This window comes from Anguilla anguilla, chromosome 15, assembly GCF_013347855.1.
Source record: "Anguilla anguilla isolate fAngAng1 chromosome 15, fAngAng1.pri, whole genome shotgun sequence".
Taxonomy (NCBI): domain Eukaryota; kingdom Metazoa; phylum Chordata; class Actinopteri; order Anguilliformes; family Anguillidae; genus Anguilla; species Anguilla anguilla.
In genome coordinates, this window is record NC_049215.1 from 26,603,649 (window position 1) to 26,627,794 (window position 24,146).

The following is a 24,146-nucleotide window of genomic DNA, read 5'->3' on the forward strand; positions in this document are numbered from 1 at the left end:
GCACACCAAGATTAAAGTTATAATTCAGCAACGGTGTTAATGTTTCGGATGTAGCAAGCCTTCAACAGAACCATCTGATGAAGGCTTAGTATAGCCGAAACATTAACACTTTTGCTGGATTCAAACCTTAATCTCGGAGCATCATATCAACCGTGCGAGTCTCATTCTATCACACTGCTGCCTGTGAGGAATAAAAATCCAGGGCACACATCCAAGGAGCGGGTTCCATGCCGGTCTACAGTGGAATATCGAAAGGCACTGCAACACACAGGGCGCAGAAAAACACAGACCAGACTGCTGTGACAGCTACAGAGGCTCAGCAGGGGTAGAGCAGGAGGAACATGGGGGAAGAAGTTGAGCATTTCTAAACTTTTTATTTTTTTTTCATAAAACTTTATTTTCAAAAAGAGTAGTACTGAGTTGTACTGATATTATCTGATATATACAGCTTGGATCTTGGGCAGTTTATTTTGACCTCCCACTGATCTCACAATCTTTGTCGCAGCTGTCCACAAGATCTTTTTCCAGAACTCAGTAGGCTATGCTAGGCTACAGTTCGCTCTGCAGATACTTCTTAGCAAACTGTAACATGGCCATCCTGATTTTGTAGCTCATTAGTGGTTTGCATCTAGCAGTGTAGCCTCTGTAGTTCCTTTAGTGAAGTCTTCTGTGGACAGTGGTCACTGACACGTCCATGTCTGCCTACTGAAGAGTGTTTCTGATCTGTCAGACAAGTGTTTCGGGAGTTTTCTTCATTATAGTGAGAATACTTCGGTCATCAACTGTAGAGGTCTTCCTTGGCCTACCAAGCCCTTTGCGATAATGGAGCTTACCAGTGCTCTCTTTATGCTTAAAGATGTTCCAAACCGTTGGTTTTGATAAACCTAAGGTTTGGCCTATGTCTTCTTTTTCCTTATTTCTCTGCCTCATAATGGCAAATGCCAATAAAAGATTCCAAATGCAACCCAAAGCCTAGAATCAAGACTAGATACTGAAAGATCTCTTATACCAGCACAGCAACTGAACACATCTGATTAAATCAGAAGCACCGGTGAAGCCATTTGTCCCAAGCGTTATGGTGCCCTGAAATTGGGGTACTACATATAAAACGTGCTGTATTTTCCACACGGTGAAACCAAAATGCATAAAAATACCCTTTAATAAAAGCTGAGATTGAGAACTTAAACTACTTGTGAATTGTTTGATTACATATCTAAAATTGTAGAGTACAAATCAAGGAAATGTATGTATTTGTCCCAAACATTATGGAGCTCACTGTATATATTGCAAATCTTAATTTTTATAAAGTTCCATTCCATTCCATTCTAAATGGAAAACTTCAGTCTACTACAAGGCTTCATCATTTCACTATTACCTAGGGAAAGAAATGTCACTTTTTGCAATTTTTTCAATTATTTGTATGGCCTTTTTTTTAAATCATGAACTTTGACTATTCATACTTTTTATTTTTAATGGGTGAAGCTTAGCAGACTTCTAGATGGCCTAAATTGGAAGGGTAGTCTCCAAAGTTTATAAATAGTCTGATTGTATGGTTTGTAAAGTATATTTAGTTTCTGTTTTATTTTTAAATTTTCACATACCCACAAAGTCACTAAATTTAGCTGACCATTTTATGAAAATGTTTTATAAACTGAGGAGGAAGTCGCTAAAAGTACCTTCCCGTTTCCTGTAAATCTTTTATATGCTAAAGAAGTCCCTCAGTTTAGTTTCCTGTTTCATGTGAATGTTTTATAAACTAAAGAAACTCTCCATTTAGCTTTCAGTTTGCTTAAATGTGCAGTACAGTAAATGCACGATGTAAAGTAAAACAAAGACACCCTTCACACAATTTCCTATTTTCATTTCAACGTATGAAATTCTACAATTCAGCTTCTGATTTCCAACAATCTCTTTTCTAAGACCGCTGCCCTGTGTGTAGTATTGACACCCATGACCTCTTGTTAAAAAAAGTCTCACAAGCAACAGAATCTATTTGTTTCTACCAAATGTAACAAAAGGCTATTTTCTCCTTTGCCCAGCAGTAACAAAACAGTTGCAGCTGGAGCCAGATATCCAATACCTGAGCTTACAATGGGGAAGTGAAAGCTAGCGAGAGAAGACAAAGGAAGTTTACATTGTACATTGTAGATAAATTGCCCGTTGACAATCGGTTCTGCTTTTGACAAAATATTAAAACAAATGTATAGGAAGAAATGAGTAACAAGACCAGGAAGACCGCTCATCGCAGCTAGAGCACAGCATGTAACCTATGTTATCCTAATGTACACATTTATATATAATATACTATCATTCCGCAGATTGCATCTGTGTGTGTACAGCTCTGGTACCTGATCTATGATCTTGGCATTAAGACCTTTATGTGAATATATGCATATGAACATTTTGCCAGTTGTACTCCCTTATAGCCTGAAGTTTCCAGAAGGCCACCAATTACAGTCACAAGGAAAACTTAATCAATGCGTTTCCTAATCAACGCTGCACTTAAAATCTGCTAATTGATTTGAGGACAATGGTGCTCATGCATAAAGCACTCATCACAGTCATGTTATTGATTGGTCTGTGGAGGATCTCATAAAATGTCAACAGTGCTCACCTCAAAAAATCAAAATGGCTAAATTTACCATTTACGCACGTTCGTCTCTGAGCAAATTACAACACCACATGCATGTGCAGTATCATGACTTGCATCGCAAGTTCCCGGGAGTGTGAATAGGTGATGTTGTCCATTCTGACCTGAGCCTTTCAAGCGCACTCTACACAATACTGAAGTGAAAGTTTCAGAGCTGCACAAGAAGCTTTAATGGCCTCTTGTTACACATTAATAACGTGAGGCAATTCGTCTTGACAAGTGTTTTTACAAAATGTCTAAAAAAAAGGGCCAAGGTCAACCAAGTAAAGGCTGTTAAATACCTTCTATTGAGTCTGAACTAAACAGATAGCACTTATTACTTTAAGAATGCAATGTGTACGCAAGAAAGTATGTGACTGGCTAGAAAAGCTGTTGGCTTTGAATGAATGCTCATTGGTAATGCTTGCTTATTGCGCTTGAACACGACAATGTATGTATACTTTTAAAAAAAGGCAGATGAAATGATCCATTTAGATAAAATTAGTCATGAAAAAATTACGTGGTAATTTATTATTTGATTCCAACCCACTGCTCATTTTCAATCAGTGGTTTTAGAAGGACTGTCAGGGCACACAACTACCTGAAGGCAGAAGAAGAAAGCATCCTGAGACAAAGCTCTGCATCAGTCTGGCCGAACACTGAACTCCCCCCAGTCACAAATCATCCTGCTGTCCCACTTCATCACCCTGTGTTTCCCTTTTGTTATTCTGGAAACATCCGTTCGCCTCCTGACAGCAGGGACCTGCACCGTGCCAGGAGCGAGTTAACCGGCCGTGATTTATGTGCCCCCTGAGCCACCGTACGCCCGACACTCCGGACCCCCCAGTACAGCGCAGCTCTCTGTCTCAGACAGCGAGCAGCTGGAGGGGTCGGGGTTGGCACCTGGCCGAGCCGAACACATTGTTCCATGACTGCCTGTGTTCCGATTCGCCACGCCGCCGCGTGATGTCAGCACCTCCGCTCCACCGCCGTCCCCATCTGCATGCCTGTCTGAATTATTCACAGGGAGAGCCCCGTCTGATGCCCCAGGTCCATTATTACGATGGACGCTTTTTAAAAATTTAGTATTTGTGACCAATTTGCTCATCCAGAAACGCCCCCCCCCCTTCCTCCCCCTTAACCCATGTCTGGTCCTGGCTTTGCACTTAAGTGCTCGCCAGCATCTGGCCTTAAGCTCCGCCCCTGTCTCACCTCCTCCGCTTCCCTAAGGAACACCCGCTGCTAGCTGCTCCGCGAGGACAGGTTATTGGATGAGAGGGTTGACAGACCGGCTGGCTGGAAGAGCGGGTTGCCAGACATGTCTCAGGAATCTGTGAGCTGCTCTTTTCTTTCATCACTGACAGGGCTCTGTCAGGATCACTGGCTATGGCCCAAAGGCCAACACCGTTCACTACGTCTTCTGGGAGGAACACCTTGCCAAGCATAGCTCTTCTTCTGCTGCTGTCACACCTGGTCAAAGGGATGATGAGGAATCCTTAAGGGAATGCTCAGGTTTTGTAGTCCAAAGGGACTGATTTATTTATTTAACTTTTTTAAATTTTATTTTAAGAATACTTCACCTGTTTAGTATATTAACGATGAGGCTGAGGGGGCATTGAGTTGAGCAGAACAAAGCCGTTAGAAAAAAAAAGAAAGAAATTAACACAATCTTTTTTAACTCCAACATCCTTCTCTTCCCTCTGTGTTTCCATGGTTACAATCTCACTAACATCGACTCAAGTCAAATTCTGTTTACAGAAATTACAAGTCGTTTGCTTCTTGCTTCACCCGTGATATTCACTGAAGCAATCAAAGAAGATCACACAGGTCACAGGGCAGCTCCAAATCACACACACTGTGGACCAACTAAGAGACCAAAATGGTGGCTAGGCCACACTATAGTTTTGTTTAAATGCTCAGTAACGATTAGGCCCTGAATGCCACGACAATCAACACCTTGATGGAAAGACTGCCAGTGGGTGACAGGCAGCTCCAATCAGAGAAACACTGACCAAATCCTCCATGAGGACAAGCAATGAACCTAATTTGCACAGTTTATTTCTCCTAATATACACCATTATTTATCAAAATATATAGAACATTCACCTATTTGTCTGAAAGCCATATAGTATGACTCATAAATTCTAATTTATTTTAAAATGCATTGTCTACATCAAAGCTTGTATATTTATGATCCTTTGTCTACATGAGAATTCTGGAGTGGGTGTATCTAAATCACCAACTGGAAAAGAAACTAATTAACAACTAATTAGAGTCCGTCTGTAATTGTCAATCAGTTTGGCTTTTAGCTGTGCTGCCAAGCAAAAAAACATGTTCAAAGAAAGTTAATTTTCCTTCCATCAACATTTCCATAGAATTTGTTTCTTTCTTTATTTCTTTGACTGAAGGCGTTTTCCCGGAACTGAACATTTGTAATGAAGACAAGCCATTTCTTCAGATGAAAGGTTTTGCTCACCAAATTTATAGCACAACAATTAATGTGTCAGGGTTTTAGACAACGTTGTTGTTTCAGTGCCATACGCATAGTGTCAGGAAAGAAAACTGATTGCTTCATTTAAATTTTGCATAACTGAATTAAAGCCAGCTAAATCGAAATAGTTCCTGATGAAAGCGCTATCTTCAAACTAACCTTGTATTGGCATCCTGGTATATCAGCATATTATGAAATTATGCGATAAACTAGTAACATCATAATATCATCAGAATGATATACGTAATGACATCACACAACTATGTTATAACCAAAGTGAACAATATAACCCCTATTTAAAAAAAATAAATAAAACAAGAGAACAGAGTAGGCAATTATTGGTACATTCTGGAGTCCCAAATTCAGTTCCAATTAGTTTTATAAGAGGATGTTTTTAAAGTGACCATTTAATAACAATGCCCTTTACATCAAGTTACTAGTTCCTCAAGCAGAGAGGCCAGAGGCTGATTACTCACAATGAATGGGCCCTTCTTGAGGGAAACCCCCCCCCCCACACCCCCCCCCCCCCAAAAAAAAAAACAGACACTGCTTTCTGTCCCAGTAGGCGCTCCCTTCCGGATGAAGCACACAACATTACAGTCGAACAGCAGCAACCAAACACCGGTAACTAAGTATGACAAGGTCCCAAAGCAATTAGCAAAATGGTGCCTGACAGAACTGACAATCCTAATACTGCTACGATGCAAGTGGAAGGACTAAACACTCGGTCTTCCTGTGGTGCAGCGTGAGTAACCCTTAAAAAGTGTTTTAAGAGTAGGTTTTTTGACATTTTTATTTTATTTTTTCAAAATTCTATGCCAGTGTCCTAGAACTCCGCCGCTATCAGTTACCAGTAGTGATTGTGACATCAGCATTAGAATGTTCGGTTAAGAACACCCTAATCACATATTTGTGACCTTACACCTTAAAGGGTTAATGCGTTCCTTTGCACTGGGGCCAAGAGCAAATGGAAACAGATGAACCAAACCTAAAACCGCACTCACCAGAGAAATAGTACCCTACTCCATCATGTGCCATCCCTTGGCAAAGAGCACAAAAGGACACACAAATAATGTGGCAGCACTAGAATCCAGAACCAGACAAGGGCACTAAAGACAGAGAAACCCCTTTTCACACCTTAGTACTGAAATAAATTGCTCAAGGATACAAGGTCCAGAAGCACAAATGGACACAGCTTTTCACGTTTGCATTTCCACAGAGCATGTGTTCCTCGGTTTTTCAATTTACCACTGTCATAAAGATTAACAGACCTTTAAAGAATCTGAAATAATATTTTTATTAACCTCATGGGCTTTTGGCATGTACATAGAATGAGTAAAATTTTGATTATGATGATGATGAAACAGATGATTACACTATTTTGAACAATTTTATCTGAATGCTGCTTTCCACCAGAAGAATCATGCATTCTGAGAAATAATGGTACAGCGGCGGTACATTTTTGCCCTTTAGTTTGTGTACCAAATGCACCCTGAAAGAACAATGATTAAAGTACCTTTTACAAGCAAAAAGGGTACAAATTAATTATGTATTTTTAGCTAGGGGTACAGTTGTATGTGCCTATAGGGTACCACCCCAGTGACAAGCAATTGTACGATTACAGACACTTTTTAATACCTTTTTTTTCTGAGTGTAGCTAAAGCATGCATTGTGCACACACTTATTAATGTGCCGGGGCTGCTATATTAGGTCACGTTACAGTCCTGCACGGCATGCTGGGAACAGCAAGTCAGTTCATTAGTGTGAAACTAAAAACATCATTGTACCTTTTATATTGCTAGATGAATAGCTTAAAACATAATGTTGTACTTTACCACACTTTCCAACCTCTGCTTATTATTATATATATTTTTTCCTAACAAAACTTTTTTCAGAAACTTATTTTTACATTATAACAGTAACACATAGTGGGCAATTAGTGAAAACACTAGAGTATGTTCTGGAGCTATATATTATCTTTTCAGTCGATTTATTGGTTTGGACAAATATAATTTGCCACCTACCATCGGGAGCTCAGTCTATGGCTTTGCGGAAAATAATATTTTTGTACAGAATTTGTTTACCAATTTATCTCTCTAGGAAATCCCCTCTGTTTCCAGATTAACCACAATATCCATACTCATTCAGATAATTCATGCTCATTGTTATATTCAGTACACGTGATTGTTACTTCAGACCACAAGTTACCTTTCTTTCTATCAGGATTTTTAGAGAAAATGGAACTGAAATGTTGTGCCAAATCCAGTACAGCCATATAGTTTATGCAAGCACCAACAGTCATTTGGGGAGATGCACATATTAAATGACCGTATGAAGCAAACAGATAAGCACTCCCAACCTCCACAGGTTCACCAGCACTAACCCCGTTTCCAAATATAGACAGCGCCATGTCACCACAGACCCCTTAATTAACGTGAAGCATCGACCAAGCGACATATTACAGCTCTGACTGCCCTTCAAACAATGGTGTGGGAAAAAAACGCTAGAATTGGCCCACACAGGTTTGAATTGAATTCATTCATTAGTCATGGTTACACTTTGTTGCAGTTTAATGTAGCTTCAAACTTTTATGCAAGAAAGTGGAGTTGGCACCTCAGCTGGCCAAGAAACAAAAGAGCGGTCAAATGTCTTTTCCAAAATGGGGGGACAAAGTGTAAAAAGAGCTGTAATTCCTACATGCATCATTGGATGCAAATACCCTCAAATTAACGCTGACAATCTGAACTTTAACCTCACAGTCATTGTTTCATTTTAAACCCAATGTGCAGGAGCAGAGGAAAAACAAAAAATATGGCATCGCCCAAATAATTATAGATGGCCCTGTATGTGTAAAAAAAAAAAAATGTATTAAAGCTTGTGCAAAAAATTACATCAAAAAATACTGTCGTTTCGTTTCATTTTTGGGTTAATGCTCACTTCCTTTGCTAACCTCATCTGCTAAATATCTTCAGAACGTCACAGTCTGGCCAACAGTAGGAAGAAAAATATCTGTATGCAGTGCATTTTCTGAATACTTTATTCAAGTTAGATGCAACCTGAATGCACATGCTACTGCAGCTAGCAAGAACTGCAAAAAAAAATCATATAAAGCGATGATTCAGCATATACAGAACATTGTTTGAGGGCCTGGGGGTTCAGTCTGCTGTTTGAGTAGGCTCACACAGCAGGTTTACTCAGCTAATTTCAAAACCCAAAGCAAAACTGTCATTTTCAGCCAATGGATGGTTACCTTAAAGGGCAAGATCTTGCAGGATCTCAATAAAAAGCCACCCCCCACCCCCCATCTCTCAGCTCCCAAATAGTTACAAAGTAATGGTAATATGACACCTTACTTGAAACTGGTCCATACCATTTCAACTCAAAATGAGCACTTTTTTCAAGCTGACATTATTGACACAGGGCTACTGGCACAAGATAATAAGCCTATTAAGAAAACAAATGGCAGTTTATCTGCGGCAAAACAGTGGGAGGAACATTTGATTGATGAGGCACACATGACTCAAACTGAATTGCAATGACATAAAAGAAGACTGACTGACAAGGCAAGGCGATTCATTAAAAGGATTCTCAAACTGAATTTCAAGGCAAGCTGAAAAGAGGAAACTAAATAAATTAGCTTTATTTCATTTATCGCCCGAATTATTTAATTTTAAAAAAATGCATTTTCATTTTCCAAATATTTAAATTAGGCGAATAAATTAAATCCCTTATTGAATGTATTTGTCAGTGCAGTTAGTAAAAACATTAACATTTTAATTATAATTTTTTGTTTCCTTTACCCTTAGCCCAGGTACACGGTGTGTGCTCCTGAAAATAAAACGCCCTAAGGAACGGTCATGTTTTGTTCTCTGTAAACAGAGAGGAGGAACCTCTGTCAGGATGTACCATCCACACAGCTGCTTACGAGTGCCGTTCACAGGCCGTCACAAGTGCACTAACATTCAGTGTAAATATTTACAAAATGGCCAGGCCAAAATAAATTCCACTCAACGATATCGCCCAAAAGAAGAGACCGCACACAAGAAGGCTCAACCGTAAATGCCCTAATCTTCCCCGTCCTTCTTTAATCTAACAGCGCCAAAGCCTGGGGCTACTCTGCAGAATAAAGTGTGGTAAACAAGTATTTAACAGTGGGTTAAATCCATTAAACAACAGAACCTCCAGCTAGGGTTTAAAACTGCGTTAGATTTCATCAGAGCACAAAACAAAAACACCGTGGGGACATACACAGCAGTAACATGCGGACCACCAATATACTCGTATGTTTAATAAATGAGGCGGGCCCTGATGCAATTGAGAACTTCCCATTACCGCAGGGTTATTACAGGCTATTCACTCCCTTTTCTTGCAGCAGCAGCATTATTTTCCTTACATGCTGTATGATTGCAGAGTGGACATAATCACGTAATATCTTGGAGAAATTCCCACAGAAATGACTGGAGGGGACTTATCTCCCTGAAATGGCCACAGGAATGGCGGACGAACATCTCTGCAACACCTTCACAGCGAGGATGGAAGAGGAACACCTCTGACTTCAGCGTGGTCACTGAAGAACACGGGGGGGCGGGGGGGCGGGGGCGGGGGGGGAGGAATCAAAGCCAGGAAGCTGAATCTTCCCCTTTTATTTCCACCTTAAATCGCCCTCCATGAACCCAGAGACATGCAGAGGCAGAGAGTAGAAATCACGGTTCACCTGAGAGAGGAATCGCGCGGCTCCCTTTGACCACGTTCCGCTTCCTCGCAAGTCAGGCAATGCATCAAACCCCACTAGAGTAATGCAGGAGGCAGACACACAGACGTGACAAATGCTGATGCCCGAGACCACTATTCCGGAGCCTTCCGTCGAACTTTAATTATGTTGAATTATAGCGAGCGGGGTCTACTCGGGCTGAATTGCTTCTTCTCTAACACAATGCATTCGCAATATCCATCTGTACGAGCGAGGCTGACGATAAAATTTAGTTCCACACCGTTGTGTCTGACCTTTTCAGTCCAAATTAGCGCAATCGGGAACAACGCATGGCATTAACTTTTAAACGACTTGCGTTGGTAAATTTTCACATTAACTACGGGAATCCCTCTTCTGCAAACGTTCCTTTTAATAGAACAGGAATAAGATTTTCGGAGAAACACTTTCCTCAAGGACAAAGCTGAATGATAACGTACCCAGAGATTGCCCCTGAATCAGATAGTCAACCGTTACTTCTCCTCCTTGTGAGCCTCAAGTGTAACCGAGCAATTTTACGTTCCAATGCTGGTTGAGTATTTCTGCCCAAAGGCTAACTGATGACTTTGGTTATCATGACCTCTTCACCCCAAGGTAAACTGAATTCTCTGAATAAATATGCACAAAAAATATTTTTTATTATTTTGCTCATAAAATCCAAATCCAAGTGGAAGTGTTTCCATCACCACAGTTGTTTCCATTCCTGTTCTTGTTGCAAAGCCAATATTATTTTTCCCCAGTCGATAGCCTTTCAGCAAAAAAAAAAAAGAAAAGAAAGAAAGGCACATGCACCCACAGCAAACACACCTGTTTGAGTACCAAACAAGCCAAACCCACAAACAGTTCACATGAATACAAAGCAGACCAGGTACACCGCACCGTGAGGGGTACACAGTAATCTTACACCACCTGCCCATCTGTCATTCCGTACCCTGATGTTTCCCTCCGACAGATCTATGCGACTTTCCAGCAGAAACAGGCTGACACATCTTCAGGAATACTGACATACTAGGAGAGTTACCATCTGCAGTGGTGCAAACGTGCAACCACATAGCCACGTCTCATTTTGCTGATACAGCATATGCTTACATGTAAACCCTTTGAAGAGAAGGTGTTCTGGAATCCTTTTTTCAGTGTTCTACAACTCCATTGCTTTCCATTACCAGTATTAATTGTTACATATGCATTAGAATGCACAGTTAAGAATATTCTAATCACATACATTGCATCAGAAGGGGCAGATGTCACAGGGAAGCAGAAAGACTTTGTATTGGGTTTATTTAGGGTTAATTATAATTAGGGTTCATCTAAAATATTTCTACAACTCTTAGTTAGTTGTACTTTCATTTATTTTATCCTTAACAAATGCAGGAGCTTTTCCAGTTCTACATTTACATGTCTAGCAGTGTCCATCCCTCGGTTAAATTAAATCATTAAGTGAAATTCATGACAGGTGTCCTTATACTACATCAAAACAGTACCAAACTGCCTCTTTTGGTCTTATGCATATCATTCCAGTTCTGATTTGAAATGTTATAAAGAGGACACCCAGCTCTCCTGCCCTTTCACCCACATCCACAGCTGTTAAAAGGAAACACATCCTCATTTTTAATTCACCACCGCACTGCTGACCCAATCTCCACAGATTAAAAGTGATTACAATGCAGTGCGTGTGAAAGAAACACTCAGAACACTGGCTTCAAGCACAGACGATGCATTTTAATAGCCCGTTAGACCTGGAACCTGGTTTTAGTTGGTCCCAATTCTCCAACACACAGACTTCAATCATAGCGACCAGGGTCTGTGCGCGAAAGGAATGTCCAGAAAACTGGCTTCAAGCACATACGATGTATTTTAATGGCCCTACAGACCTGGAACCTGGTTTTAGTCTATCCGGATTCTCTAACACACAGATTTTAGTCACAGCGTCCAGGTCAATGGCAGAGCTCTGAACTCTGGGTGCTGACAGGGTCCAATTTTACGGCGGGGTCATCTGGAAGTCAAACAGCTGAGAGCGCACAGCTATACGGTCGACTCAGTCGAGCCTGGTATTTGGGCCCAGAGCAAGAATAACATGTTGGTAACCACGTCGCTCAGCAGATCAAAGCCCGCCTTTGCCAAAGCGTTTCAGAGGGTCTGGTGGTGGTTAGACTGGACATTGAGGAGTATCCCTTCTGGAAGTTTCCAGAAAGCCAGACTAATGGGGCCATAAATACCTTGCGAAGAGACTGCATTCAGATCCTCAATATATCCACGGGCCAAGACGATTGCCCGCCCACTTGAAAAGGACACGCCTGATTCATATCTGTTGTCAGGGCATAAAGAGAAAACAGGGCTTTCAACCATACCCTGCAGGCCAGGGGAGTCAAACTCCAGTCCTGGGGGGCCAAAGTGTCTGCAGGAATTTGTGGATTCCTTTCTATCAGCAGCCAGTTAAAGCATTGAGAACAAGACGTGTGGACAAACCAATCAATGGCTTACATTAATCACCTGTTACTGGCACACACTGAAAACCTCCAGGCCTGGAGTTCTACACTGCTGCTTTTAGGTCAATGGGACACAAATATAGCCCACACATTGAAAAACAGGAATGTATAACCCTCCTAAATGCATCAGTCCTCCTAGAAATAATGGCTAATGTCATCAAAATGTCAGATGCCATCTTTTAACTAACATTACACATAAATTACATATGTAGCCTATATTTAAATACTACATTTTGTGTCTTGATCCACAAGACAAACAGAAAACATTTACTTGAGCATATATAAACTGTAATGGTCCTGTACACAAAGAAAGAGCGGTCGCTTTTTCAAGCTTGCTTTGAGCACAGTAAAACAGAATGCACTTGCAGTCTGCGGTTGTAGCTGGAGCTTATGCAAATGTCAGATCAAGATACGATCGAGCCAATTAAATAAATTAAGGGCAGAAGTTGCCAGAAAATCCCAAAACGGATCGGCTCTTGTTGTGCACCACTGCTTTAAACATACCAACTTAAATCACCCAAGGAACTTTGAAATCGGCATTGAAAGACAGCTCAGTGATATTTTCTCTCATTTAAAAAAAGAATCTTGGCATGAGTCCAAAACATAACCCTGAACGTTTTCATTCATTGCCAACTGTAAAATGAAGCCATAGGAACTAAATTCAACGATGATTACCCACAATTCCACCTGGGCATAAAGAATACTCTATTAGGTCCTAAGCCATTAATACTCATGATGTGCGAACGTCCATTACGAGCCGCATGATGAAAAGCCATTCGAAGGGCCCTGCAATACATCACAAACCTGAGCCAGCCTCCGCGCTCCAACAGCTAGCCCGAAAACCGCGGGTGTGGAAGAGAAAACGTGAGAATGGGTCACGTACTTGGATGAAATACAACAGCGGTGACAGATTTTCTCGTTCTCGTGCCGATGATGTTTTGCCCGTGTGGTTCTAAGCCTTCACAACAAAGAAATTAAGCACTGTGGGTAGGTTTGAGGATGGCGGATATATGGGCTAAGAACAGACTTCCACCCACAACCAATCACATCACAAGTATTCCAAACGCTTGGGATTTATTAGATAGGGTAAATGAACTATAAAAACGACTGTTCTTTAAAAGTAATGTACTCTCTTATTAACAGGAAACATAAAAAAGGCTCATTTGTACTGCACTGGGACATGCAATGTACGACTGCCTACAAGGATTAAACATTCACGCACATTAACTCTGGTGCGCCTGTGTGTGGTGACAAGGTAGGGTCAGCAACGCACGATATTGAGTGTTTCTACCTTCAAATAAATGAAACAAAAGAAACGTTTCAAGCACGGAGAGGCTATGAAATGAATTTTAAAGCAATCAGATGATGGACTCAAGGCCTTGAGAAAGGGAAACAAGCTACTGGCTGTATGAAACATCACAGCATACCTTGGATGTTCACAGAAATAGATAACGCCGACCATCTGTCTATAATGGTGGGCAGGGCCTTATAAATAAATGGTGGCTTTCATCCCTGAGGCCCTGGCCACACACTTGTTCAGTGATTCATTCAGACACACTTCAGAGAATTACTGTACCCCCTAGAGAGAGTTCCCACCCCATCACCCCCCTTACACCCACACAGACCCCACACCCACATACCCCCTCCACACACACCCACCACACCCACCCACACATACCCCACAAGCACACACCCCCTCCACACACACACACACATACACATACCACACACACACACACCCACACACACACTCCTGAATGACTCAACGCTGGTATTCTTCACAGAATGTGGGTGGACAATCTAATCATCGCTCACTTAAATAATTTACTGCATAGGATCTGAAGGCAAGGACAAATTATCCAGAGTGTTTACAAACCCTTTCTCTCCATCTCAGCTGCAGCAAATGATAAAAATAAGGTGTGACTTATTGACAGGATTTAGGGGGGGCACTTCTGTATATTTGATCATGGTAAAAAAATTAGACAGCACTGTACCGTACATGAGAGTGGACTTATGGGTTTTCAGAAGATGAATCGGAAACGGAGGGAAATTTTCACTGAAGGACGGCGAAAGGGGCTCGAGCGAATTGCTCATTAACGCGCCAGATTTTCACGAGCGGGGAGACTCTGGAGTGCGAAAGCGAGAGCAGATCTGATGATCAGACCTGAGGCTCTGTGAGCAGCGCATACACATTTCCCTCAGATCCACAACGGACAGTCAGGCCTTAATGACAGAGGCTCAAACCTCACGAGCGCTCTGAGTGACCACATACTGCAGACATTCACATGTAATTGCAAATTTTTTTTTAAATGAAGACACTCTGAAATACAATAGTAATTACAATAGATTCTTTTTCTTCTTTCCTTAAGAGGCTCAGAGAAAAGAAGCCATGGGATATTTAACACTGCCTCTCAAGCTTCAGACAATCATTCTAATGCACTGAAGTCTGAAGGGCTCAAAAACACCCTGTTGCTGAAAAAGAGAAAAAAAAAACAGAATGGGGAGAATAAATAAATAAATAGATGATTAAAAAATAAGTAAGTAAATAAATAAACATTATGAACAAGGGGTTGGGGGTTTATCTGTACACAACAGAGGGGTTAATCTGAGATAGGAGTCTGAAGCTGCAATATCACATTAACCTACTTCACTAGCAAGTAAACACACACACACACACACACACACACAAACACCAGCTGGTTCCTGGTTTTATTTTCAGTGCCTACCGTACATCCAATGACTGTGGCCCTGCCCGGATGTCTAGCTGAACAGTGACATCACAAATACTACCGCACCATGTCAAAATCTTCAGACACTCACGTGTGCCACCTAGGGGCATGTTGAGGGCAGGTATTGAGTTAAACCTGAACGATTACACCTGGACTCAATTACTCGAGGCTACGTGATTAATCTGATAACTGTCTACCATTACAGCGTGGCATAATTGCTGAGTGGAGGGGGCTATTGGGAGGCATACAGTAATGTTGCTTACATGCGTAACCAGGGAAATGCAGAAAGAGGAGCTAGATCACATACAGAAAATTATAAAACGGGAGGAAGGCATCGAGGTGAAAAACCTTGCTAAAATAGCAGAACAGTACAGTGGTTTCTCTCACCAAGGATTGAGGCCATGTAGTCTCAGTGCCTGGGCTACTACATCTGCTACATTCGCTGTAGGCAACGTGCTGCGTTCTGGGTGTCCTAGGCATATCCAGTTTTTGGTATACAAAAAAAACAGAAGTTCCCCCCGGTTCGCCAGCACAATTCTACAATTCTCACTACCCCCCACCCCAACCCCCATGTCAGCAATCACAACCCCCATGCCCACTGCCCCACAAATTTTCTCAGGTATTCCCGTGATTGGGACTCTGGCACCACTGCCGGCTCCATTCCTGGGGCTGTACATGAAGCAGACCTCAAAGGCTGTCAGGTGTGCTTACAGGGCCACAGACACTGTAAATGACCACTATTAGGCCAGAGTCATTCGCGCTTCATTTCGTCTGCCCTTGAGCTCAAAGCTCCCCTTGCTTCAGAGCTGAGGTAAATCCTTTTTGGGTCTTAACAAACGCGGTGTTTAACACCTCCACCCACACCAGCCCCCTTACGCGTGAGGACACAATGTGATTAGAAACACAGCTGGCTGGTGTTTTCGCCACGGCCAAAAGACCAGCCAGACAGCTTGTCACAAAACAGAACTACAACTCAGATGCTGTCTTATTTAATGTCAGACGAGCGAATACCCTTTGACAGGATCATTCTCCTCAGACCATATCCACATTATAAAGGCCATGTTTCACAACTGACAGATCCATTTTCCTTCAGTCCGAACACAAATCTTCTGCTGTTTAACATGGTGTGCTTATAGCACCAATTCACATATGTACTTATCTCTCATTAAAGGTACAGGACAAGTAAATATTTTACACTAAATTCTGCCTCTACAAGCAGCAATAAAATACTGGACCGGAGACTGCAAATCCCTTCTGATCTTGTGGTGTGATGCAGTAAGATTGTAGTACAGTTTAATATTACAATGTGAAACATTCTCAAATTTCTAGACAAGAATATAATTGTGAATGGTCAGAAAACTATTTTCCACAAATAAAGGAAGTGGGAGTTCTGAAACTCACGGTGTGAGTTTGGCTACTAGTAAAAATGTCACGTTTGAGAAGTTCTTCACAGTCGTGTAGGATACTTGACTAGCCTACATGTCCATATTCTCCGCAAACCTCAATGATGTGAAACCGCAAATAATTTTGTTTTGCTTACAATTGCAAATGTGTCTTGTTTGTTTTCACACTAATGGAAATGTGTGGATAACAGCACCTGGATAAATTGTCAGTTTTAAGTTTAAGAGTTATATAAACGCAGGTTCAGTTTCGTAAAATAAATAAATTAAAAAACATAATAAATAAAAAAGTCAGATGTTCTGTAACTCTTCTGTACACACAGCTATAATGTAAGAATACAGAATGCAACCGGTTAGCCCCATGAAACACATAGTAGGCTACTCCTTCTAATGCACGTTCCATAGTGAACCAAACTGCTACGAAAGTGTGGCGATACAACGCGAGAAAATAGTTTTCTGAACGCTTAGGGAAAATGTTATACCCATAAAACCTTCCTACGGCAGGTCAACCGAGGCACACATGGACTGCGGAAAATTAGTTAAACGGTGTCAACATGAGGGGAGTTCATCCGTCAAAAAGCAAGACAGCAAAGTGAAAAGTGGAATCAAGTCGCAGCGACAGATTAACAACACCGAAAGGATATGCCAAAATTAATTACTTACCAAGCATTACACACGCAATAAGAAGGGCTTTGATCCCCATGGCTTGATACTTCCTTTGTGTCCAGCTGATCCTCTCTTTACAATTTCCTGCTCCAAAGACTTCGTCAGACGCGAAAAGGATTCGTTCAAACACCTGCTCAGAGCTTGGGCAAAAGCAGCGCTGCCCCCTTTTAAAAAAATCGACCAAGCAATCGCTTTTTGCAAGACAGTTAAAATGCCTCACCGAAATCGCAAAATTTGGTTTGAATTCAGGTTGTCCAATTGAGCTGTAGGCTACTGAGGACAGTTTTCGCGACCTCAAATCGCCCGTGGAGTCATTCTTCTTTTATTTATAAGGTAGGGTTAAACACAACCGTACGTTTTCGCAAACACAGTGAATTACCCCCTCCGCATTTGACAGCCATAGACCTATTAGTCCGGTATATTCTTCTTGTCTGTGCGGTTCCCAGCGCCAGCGTATCGTTGGCGATGTCGGGGAGGGAAATAGTCGCCGTTGGGGCTGAAGTAGTATTCCTTGGGACGGCAGTCTGAATAATCCTCTGTATTTAAACGTGTATTCCTTACGGATTGTAGCTTTGTTAAGAGGCTTGTCTGAGAATCAGCAGAAGAACTTCAGTCTTTCCATTCCGTTCCTTGCGCGCTGGGCACATAAAGTGATGCTTCGTTCCGATAACACCTTCGCAGCAACCTCCTCTATTGTCGCACGCCCACAAAGGAGCTTAGAGCCCATCCCATTTTCACACTGACACTCAGCGTCAGCTAATATACTTTTCCCTCAGGAGTTGGAGAGTGTTGCCACACCACCGTGTGAATTCATAATTACGTCCAACTCAGAAAAGATAGGTCTCCTAAATTACTGTGAAATACATCAAAAAAATCGTTAATAACAAGAATTACACTGTATGGGGATAATTATCACAGCACAGCACCAAATCAATATCGACAGTTAGAGTAGTCCTTGTATTATAATTATTACAACAAACCAGGTCGGATCCACGCGCGTCCTATATTGACAGCAGATGAGAGTGCAATCGAAATTTAACAGTTGGTAGTTTCCACGTAGCCTGGCGAATATCTACTAATTTAATCAAATGCAAATCTAGTGAAATAAGTGGTACATCATTACTCTACAAGGGTAAATCCGAGCGTTTCCCTACGATTCCCAATCTCAATACGGACGTCGTAGGTAGGCTACTGTGTGGCATAACTTGACCGTCGACAGTGTTTTAGATCTTATGAATGAAATTAGCAATGATTTCGCCTAGCCTACAGTCTGCTAGGGTGATGTGTTCATGACTCAGTAGGCTAAAGTGCATTCGCATCTCGGTTTAATTCACTATGTGTTTTCGGTTTTGCCTCAACATAACTATTGATAAATCATACACATAAAATTTAGCCAACACATTTGAAAGTAACAATATTACTGGATAAGTACCATTGTGGCTTCCCAAAACACGTGTGCATTTCCCGCATCTCCGCCACGGAACACAAGCGGCAACGGGCCAATATTCTCAGTCACTACCTGAATTAACTCAGGCGGTTTGTATTTACGAGTCCTTGAAATTCAGAGCTGGAGGGTGTGCTTTCCTGTTCTTTTCTGAAGACCCGCCTCCTGGCATGTCAATTGAGCCAGTGTCTACACGACCCCGCACAAAGATTGAGGAGGCGTCCCTTCCCTATTGGATGGACAAAGGAAGTCTAAATTTAATTTTGAACACAAGGAAGGAACAGTAATTGACTGTCCACCTCGCCATCGACCGCCTCACCTACATGAGAGTGGCAGCAAGCATTGCGAAACGATTGACACGTTCCCTACACGAAGTTTATTTCTGTTAACTAAGAGACTCACAGATAGCGGCATAATCAGTAAAGTGAGCCAGTTGCAGTGGCAGCCATACATGCCCATCCCAAGCCATAACAATACCTCCAACGTGTTTCACAGATGAGGTGGTAATTCCTACACAATTAACGTGATATGGATGTAAATACCCTCGAATTAAAGCTGACGGCCTGCAATATAACCTCACATGCATTCATGATTTCATTTCAATGTTCTAAAGTGCAGAGCCAAATTAACAAACACTTTGTGACAGTCAAAATACTTGACAATATGTGTGTGTGTGTGCGCGCGCGCGTGTTTGTACACATATGTGTATTCAGGATGTGTGTGAATAATGTGTTGGACTGTGTGGGTAGAATACAACAGTCTCTTTACAAGATCATTCCACAGACCTCCTTCCATAATCTGTTGAAATTAAAGACCTTGGATTAAAAGATCACACAATCTCCCTTGCTCTAGCAAGTATTTATTGCCACTAAATTACCAAGAACACTGCAGGAACTTCAGTAAGTCACCATGGTCAATGTTCAGTAGTATAACCTGTAATGCCATTATTTAAAATCCATCCCTTAGGAAACAACCTTAGCCCTTTGAGGAGTATGTTTTTTGATTTTTTATTTTCTTCAAATGTCAGTGTTCTAGAACTCCATTGGTGACAATTACTAGTAGTAATTGTTACATCAGCAATAGAATGTTCATTTAAGAACATTCTAATGACATATTTGTCATCCTACCCCTTAAATGGTTAAGGTGGCCTCTATAGCAGAAGTATACAGGTATATAATTGACCATTATACCCCACCCATTCCTCTTGCACACCCTCCTTTGGGCGCCATGCAGTAAGCCAGCCACGCCATTTTTAATGTGATCACGAGCAGATTGAACCCCCAGTCAACCCCAGTCAGAGGTCAGTTCTCGCCACAAAGCTCTGAAGGGCAGCCTACCAATAGACATCACAGCTACAGCATGCTCTCAATCCACAGGAGCAGACAGATAGCTGTATTGGAGGTTTCACACATCCTTCAAAGCAATGTCCCAGTGGTAATTAGTCATTAAAGATCATTGTCTCGGGCCTTTTTTTTTTTTTTTTTTTTTTTTTTGCGAATGATTACAAGAAAAAATACAACAGAATCCTTTTGTGGGGTAACATCCCATTCACATCAAATTAATGTTGTTTTGCAAGTTTGATGTGCTTAAGGAAATCCTCATCGGTCTTCAGTGGCCTCTTGGAAAAAAAAAATGAGGAGACTTGTTAAGAATTCATGGAGTAACCCCTGCTAGCTGGTGTAGCTTCAAGGAGAAAGATTAGTTGAGCACTTCATCTTGCATTTGCATATTTTTGTTGCACATGTCAGCATTCAAAGTAAATAAATCATTCATCCCCCTTCTCTGTTTGTGCAATCAGTGTGATACACAAGCACATCAACGTTTTTATTTCAGATTATGTCCAATTTCTCTTCTCAAAGACTGGATAGAGGGCTCCAAAAATCAGTTCCAGCTAATGTCATTCCTACAGCTATTTTGTGATAGTGGACCTATGTCCCAACACATTTTGTTATTTGTTATTTGATATTGTTTCAAGACAAAGCAACCTATGTGCTGTCATGCATGTCCCCTGACAGGTTTAGGATCACGGAATAAGTACGGTTATCACATTAGATAAGAAACATTAAAGTTAAAGTTATCTATCTATCTATCTATCTATCGATCTATCTATCTATCTATCTATCTATCTATCTATCTATCTATCTATCTATCTATCTATCTATCTATCTATCTATCTATCTATCTATCTATCTATCTATCTATCTATCTATCTATCTATCTGTGTCTATCCATCCATACATCCATCCATCTATCCACCCCTTCATCATGTGACATTATAGTTATGTTTTAAGTTTCAGTCAGTGCTGGAATAAAAGCATAATTAAAACATTAGTGATAAAGGCTGTGGGTAATTATTATGAGATACTAGAGATAGGTGAATTTATTTATTTGAATCTGTTGTTTAATATTGTAAAGGCGACCTATTCAATAAATCCTATTTTTCAAATGAAATACTTGTCCATGCACTATATATTTATCTACCTCTTGCCCTATCTCCCGAACACACACTCTCTCTCATGCCATGAGCATGCTGTGTGGATTTAACACATCTCTGTGCAGTCCATCAGCTAGTGACATTGGCAGGGTTGAAACCTCAGTGAGTACCCCCTGCACCCAAACCCTACTAAAGTCAGTGACTGTGTCACTGATTATCACATTTAAAACATAGAAACGATTTTCGATATCTTTCAATGGCAGCTATGTTTACAGTTTAATTTGTACTTCACCACAACTATTGTTTGATTTTCTCTTCCTCTGAGTATTTTATAAATAGATCAACTGGCAAATGTAAGCAAGTAAAGAAAGAGAAATGCCTTTGGTCCCTGTATTATTTGAAGCTGGCAATACTTTTTAAACTACTGTTTAAAGTTGAAAATATGCATGCTTATATTAAAGTCAGTGATATCAGCATCCTCCATGCTGGAATTCCATGGTTTTACTGTAAAATCTGAACAAGTAAAAATATCTTAGATCAAGATAATGAATCTAATATTCTTTCTGAAAAGAATAGTTATCTTACCTGGTACCATTAGTAAAATATTTTTTGGCTGATCCTAAGAAAATTGGTCATTATTTCAAGTAAAAATCTCTCTTCCCATTGGCTCAAGATTTTGCTCCTTTAATTTCTTTCTTTCTTTCTTAAATATTTTTTTTACCTCTCAATTTTAACAGAATTGTTTTGCAGAGCAAGTTCTTACCAGAAGCTATAATCCGGGCAGCTGCTTCAGTGACTGGTTCGAGCCCATGGTGGATTTGAGTGCTGTGCACCCAGAGCTGTCCGCCCCCCCCCCCCCCCCACTGGGCAGATCAGGCACTGCGCCCAGGGCCCCAGCGGCAACATTGGTTTCCAAGCAGAAGAATCAGAAGGTGCCAATGTTTTGGTGGGGCCCCCCCAAATAATGTTTTGCCTAGGGCCCCCAAATGGTTTCCATGAGTATAGGGAAGGCTCTGTGTGTATCATACATTACTCTGCACTGCACCGACTGAATTCCATTCAGTCTGAATTTAATTCAGTCAGAAAAGCATTATTCAACATAATTTTACATACCCGATACGGTTTGTTACATTTACGATATATGGGCATCATATATCACGCATGTAACACAATACACTGAAGCGTTTGAGAAGCTGAAATCATATTAAGGTTTGAACAATGTGAAAATGTTCATAAGGTCTTTGCCTAAGTGTAATAATTCTTGTTTTTTTTCTCCCATTGCTCTGCGAACGATCCGAACTTACCCAGGAACATTGCTGAAGTGTGGCAGTGATGTAATGCCAAGGAAACACTGGCCCCCCGTTGGCACAGCCCAGTGGGGCGCTTGTTCTTGATGCGGTGCTCCACCCCACAGTCCAGATGGAATTGTGATGCCAGTGCATTTCTTAATCACTCAGTGGTAATTATTCTGGCCAGTTTCACAATCTGCCTGTGCCAGATTACACATTGTGAGAAACTCTTTGTGAGCTGGACATTCATCCTCAGGGATTTCTAAGTTTTTTGCATTTTTTCTCTCAGAATTAACCAAATCACTAAAGGGCAAACCTGAGAAAAATTGACCTGTGCTGAAAACAAAAAGGAGTATTGGAAATATTTATTTTAATACCCTTGGCTTAAGGATCCATGATCTCTGGAGAACCTGAATTCATCTGTGCAGCTGAATGGCTATCTGCAGTAGCAATGTCAGGATGATCCATGATGCTGGTCTTTGTTTTTGTCTCAAAGTCTGGCAATATAAATAACAAATGCACAGAGAAATCAAATAGTATCTGTACCTATATTTACCTCAGGTCCAGTCTGACTGCTAAAACAAAGATAGATTGCCAGCCTCAATAGCTCATTCAGGCTCAAAAACAGTTTGGCTAAGTTGAAAAAACAATCGGATTACTATCAAAAAAAGGATCCTGGTTAATGCTACTGGCTAGCTTTAGCATAAAACGTTCTCAGGGAATTTTTTTTTGTTTCTGACTAAGAAATAGCTGCATTATATATGTGTGCCAAATGGCTTCTTCAGGAAAAAATTTAGTGGTAATATTCCTATAATTGTATCGTTTTTAGCTAGATTTTTAACTTAACGTTTTTAACTTTATTTATATACAGTATAAAATGCACTCATTTACAACAAAGATCACATAATTACTTTTAATACAACGACAAAAATAGCAATGACAACTACAAAAGCTTTGATCCAACATTTTTTTCCAGTTACCGTCACTATTTAAAGAGGACTTTTGAAGGTTTTTATAAACAGTAAAATTGGAGGGGCCTTACAAATAGGTTAAATCATCAATATTCCATTCAGTGTGCAATGGAATGAAACAAGGGTGAAGTCTTATTAAACCAATTGTGCTGAGATTAACCTAAAGCTACAGTTTTATCTGATTGGTGAGCCAAGGACTCAATTTTCAAGGGTACTGAAGGTTTTTTCTTGTAAAATAAATTGAATTGCAGAGAGAATACCACACTATATTTTAACATCTAGCTGATGTTCTTATCCAGAAGAAAACGCACGCAGTCTACATTCTTTTACATACAATTCATCTACAGAGCTCGATAAGCAATTTAGGTTAGGTACCTCGTGCATTGAACCTACAGCCTTGGAAGTGCAAGCCTGGTTCCGTAACCATTACACTGCATTGCCTCCCCACTACCCGATATTTGTCGAATGTTTCAGTCATTTGACTCGCAGTCTGGCAAGGGCCATGCTCTGGGCATGTTCTTCCCACCAAGCTTAATCCAGGACACAGGATTTACTGAACAATAATCCTAATCTCAACTATGTTTTTAAAAAAGATTAAATTGATCCCAGGTCTGTTTGTGGAGGCAAAATATATCTGCCGTGTACTTAAAACTAATGTTTGCACTGCGTGTGTGACCCCAATCACAACACAACTAAGTGTTCAAATTTTCAGTTTAACTGAGTCAGTTTCAGGACAGCAAGTGGAACGTCAAGACAACGGCATTTCTCAGGCATGAGCTGTACCAGTGAGTGCAGCACAGACATACGCAATTTCAAATATCTTTTCACTGAAAGAATAGTGGCACTAAAGAAGAACCACC

The 24,146-nt window shown here is 40.9% G+C and overlaps 1 protein-coding gene across 1 annotated transcript in view; it reads right to left on the reverse strand.

Moving 5' to 3' along the window:
• The window catches only part of igsf3 (immunoglobulin superfamily, member 3), a 115,614-nt gene extending 96,924 nt beyond the window's left edge, over window positions 1-18,690 (reverse strand). The window contains exons 1-2 of the mRNA XM_035394465.1: window positions 18,581-18,690; window positions 17,146-18,001 (exon numbers count right to left, since the gene is read on the reverse strand). Coding sequence (XP_035250356.1) covers window positions 17,146-17,185 — 40 coding nt within the window. The 5' untranslated portion in view covers window positions 17,186-18,001; window positions 18,581-18,690. The remainder of the gene's footprint in view (window positions 1-17,145; window positions 18,002-18,580) is intronic.
• Between the last annotated feature and the right edge of the window lie 5,456 nt (window positions 18,691-24,146).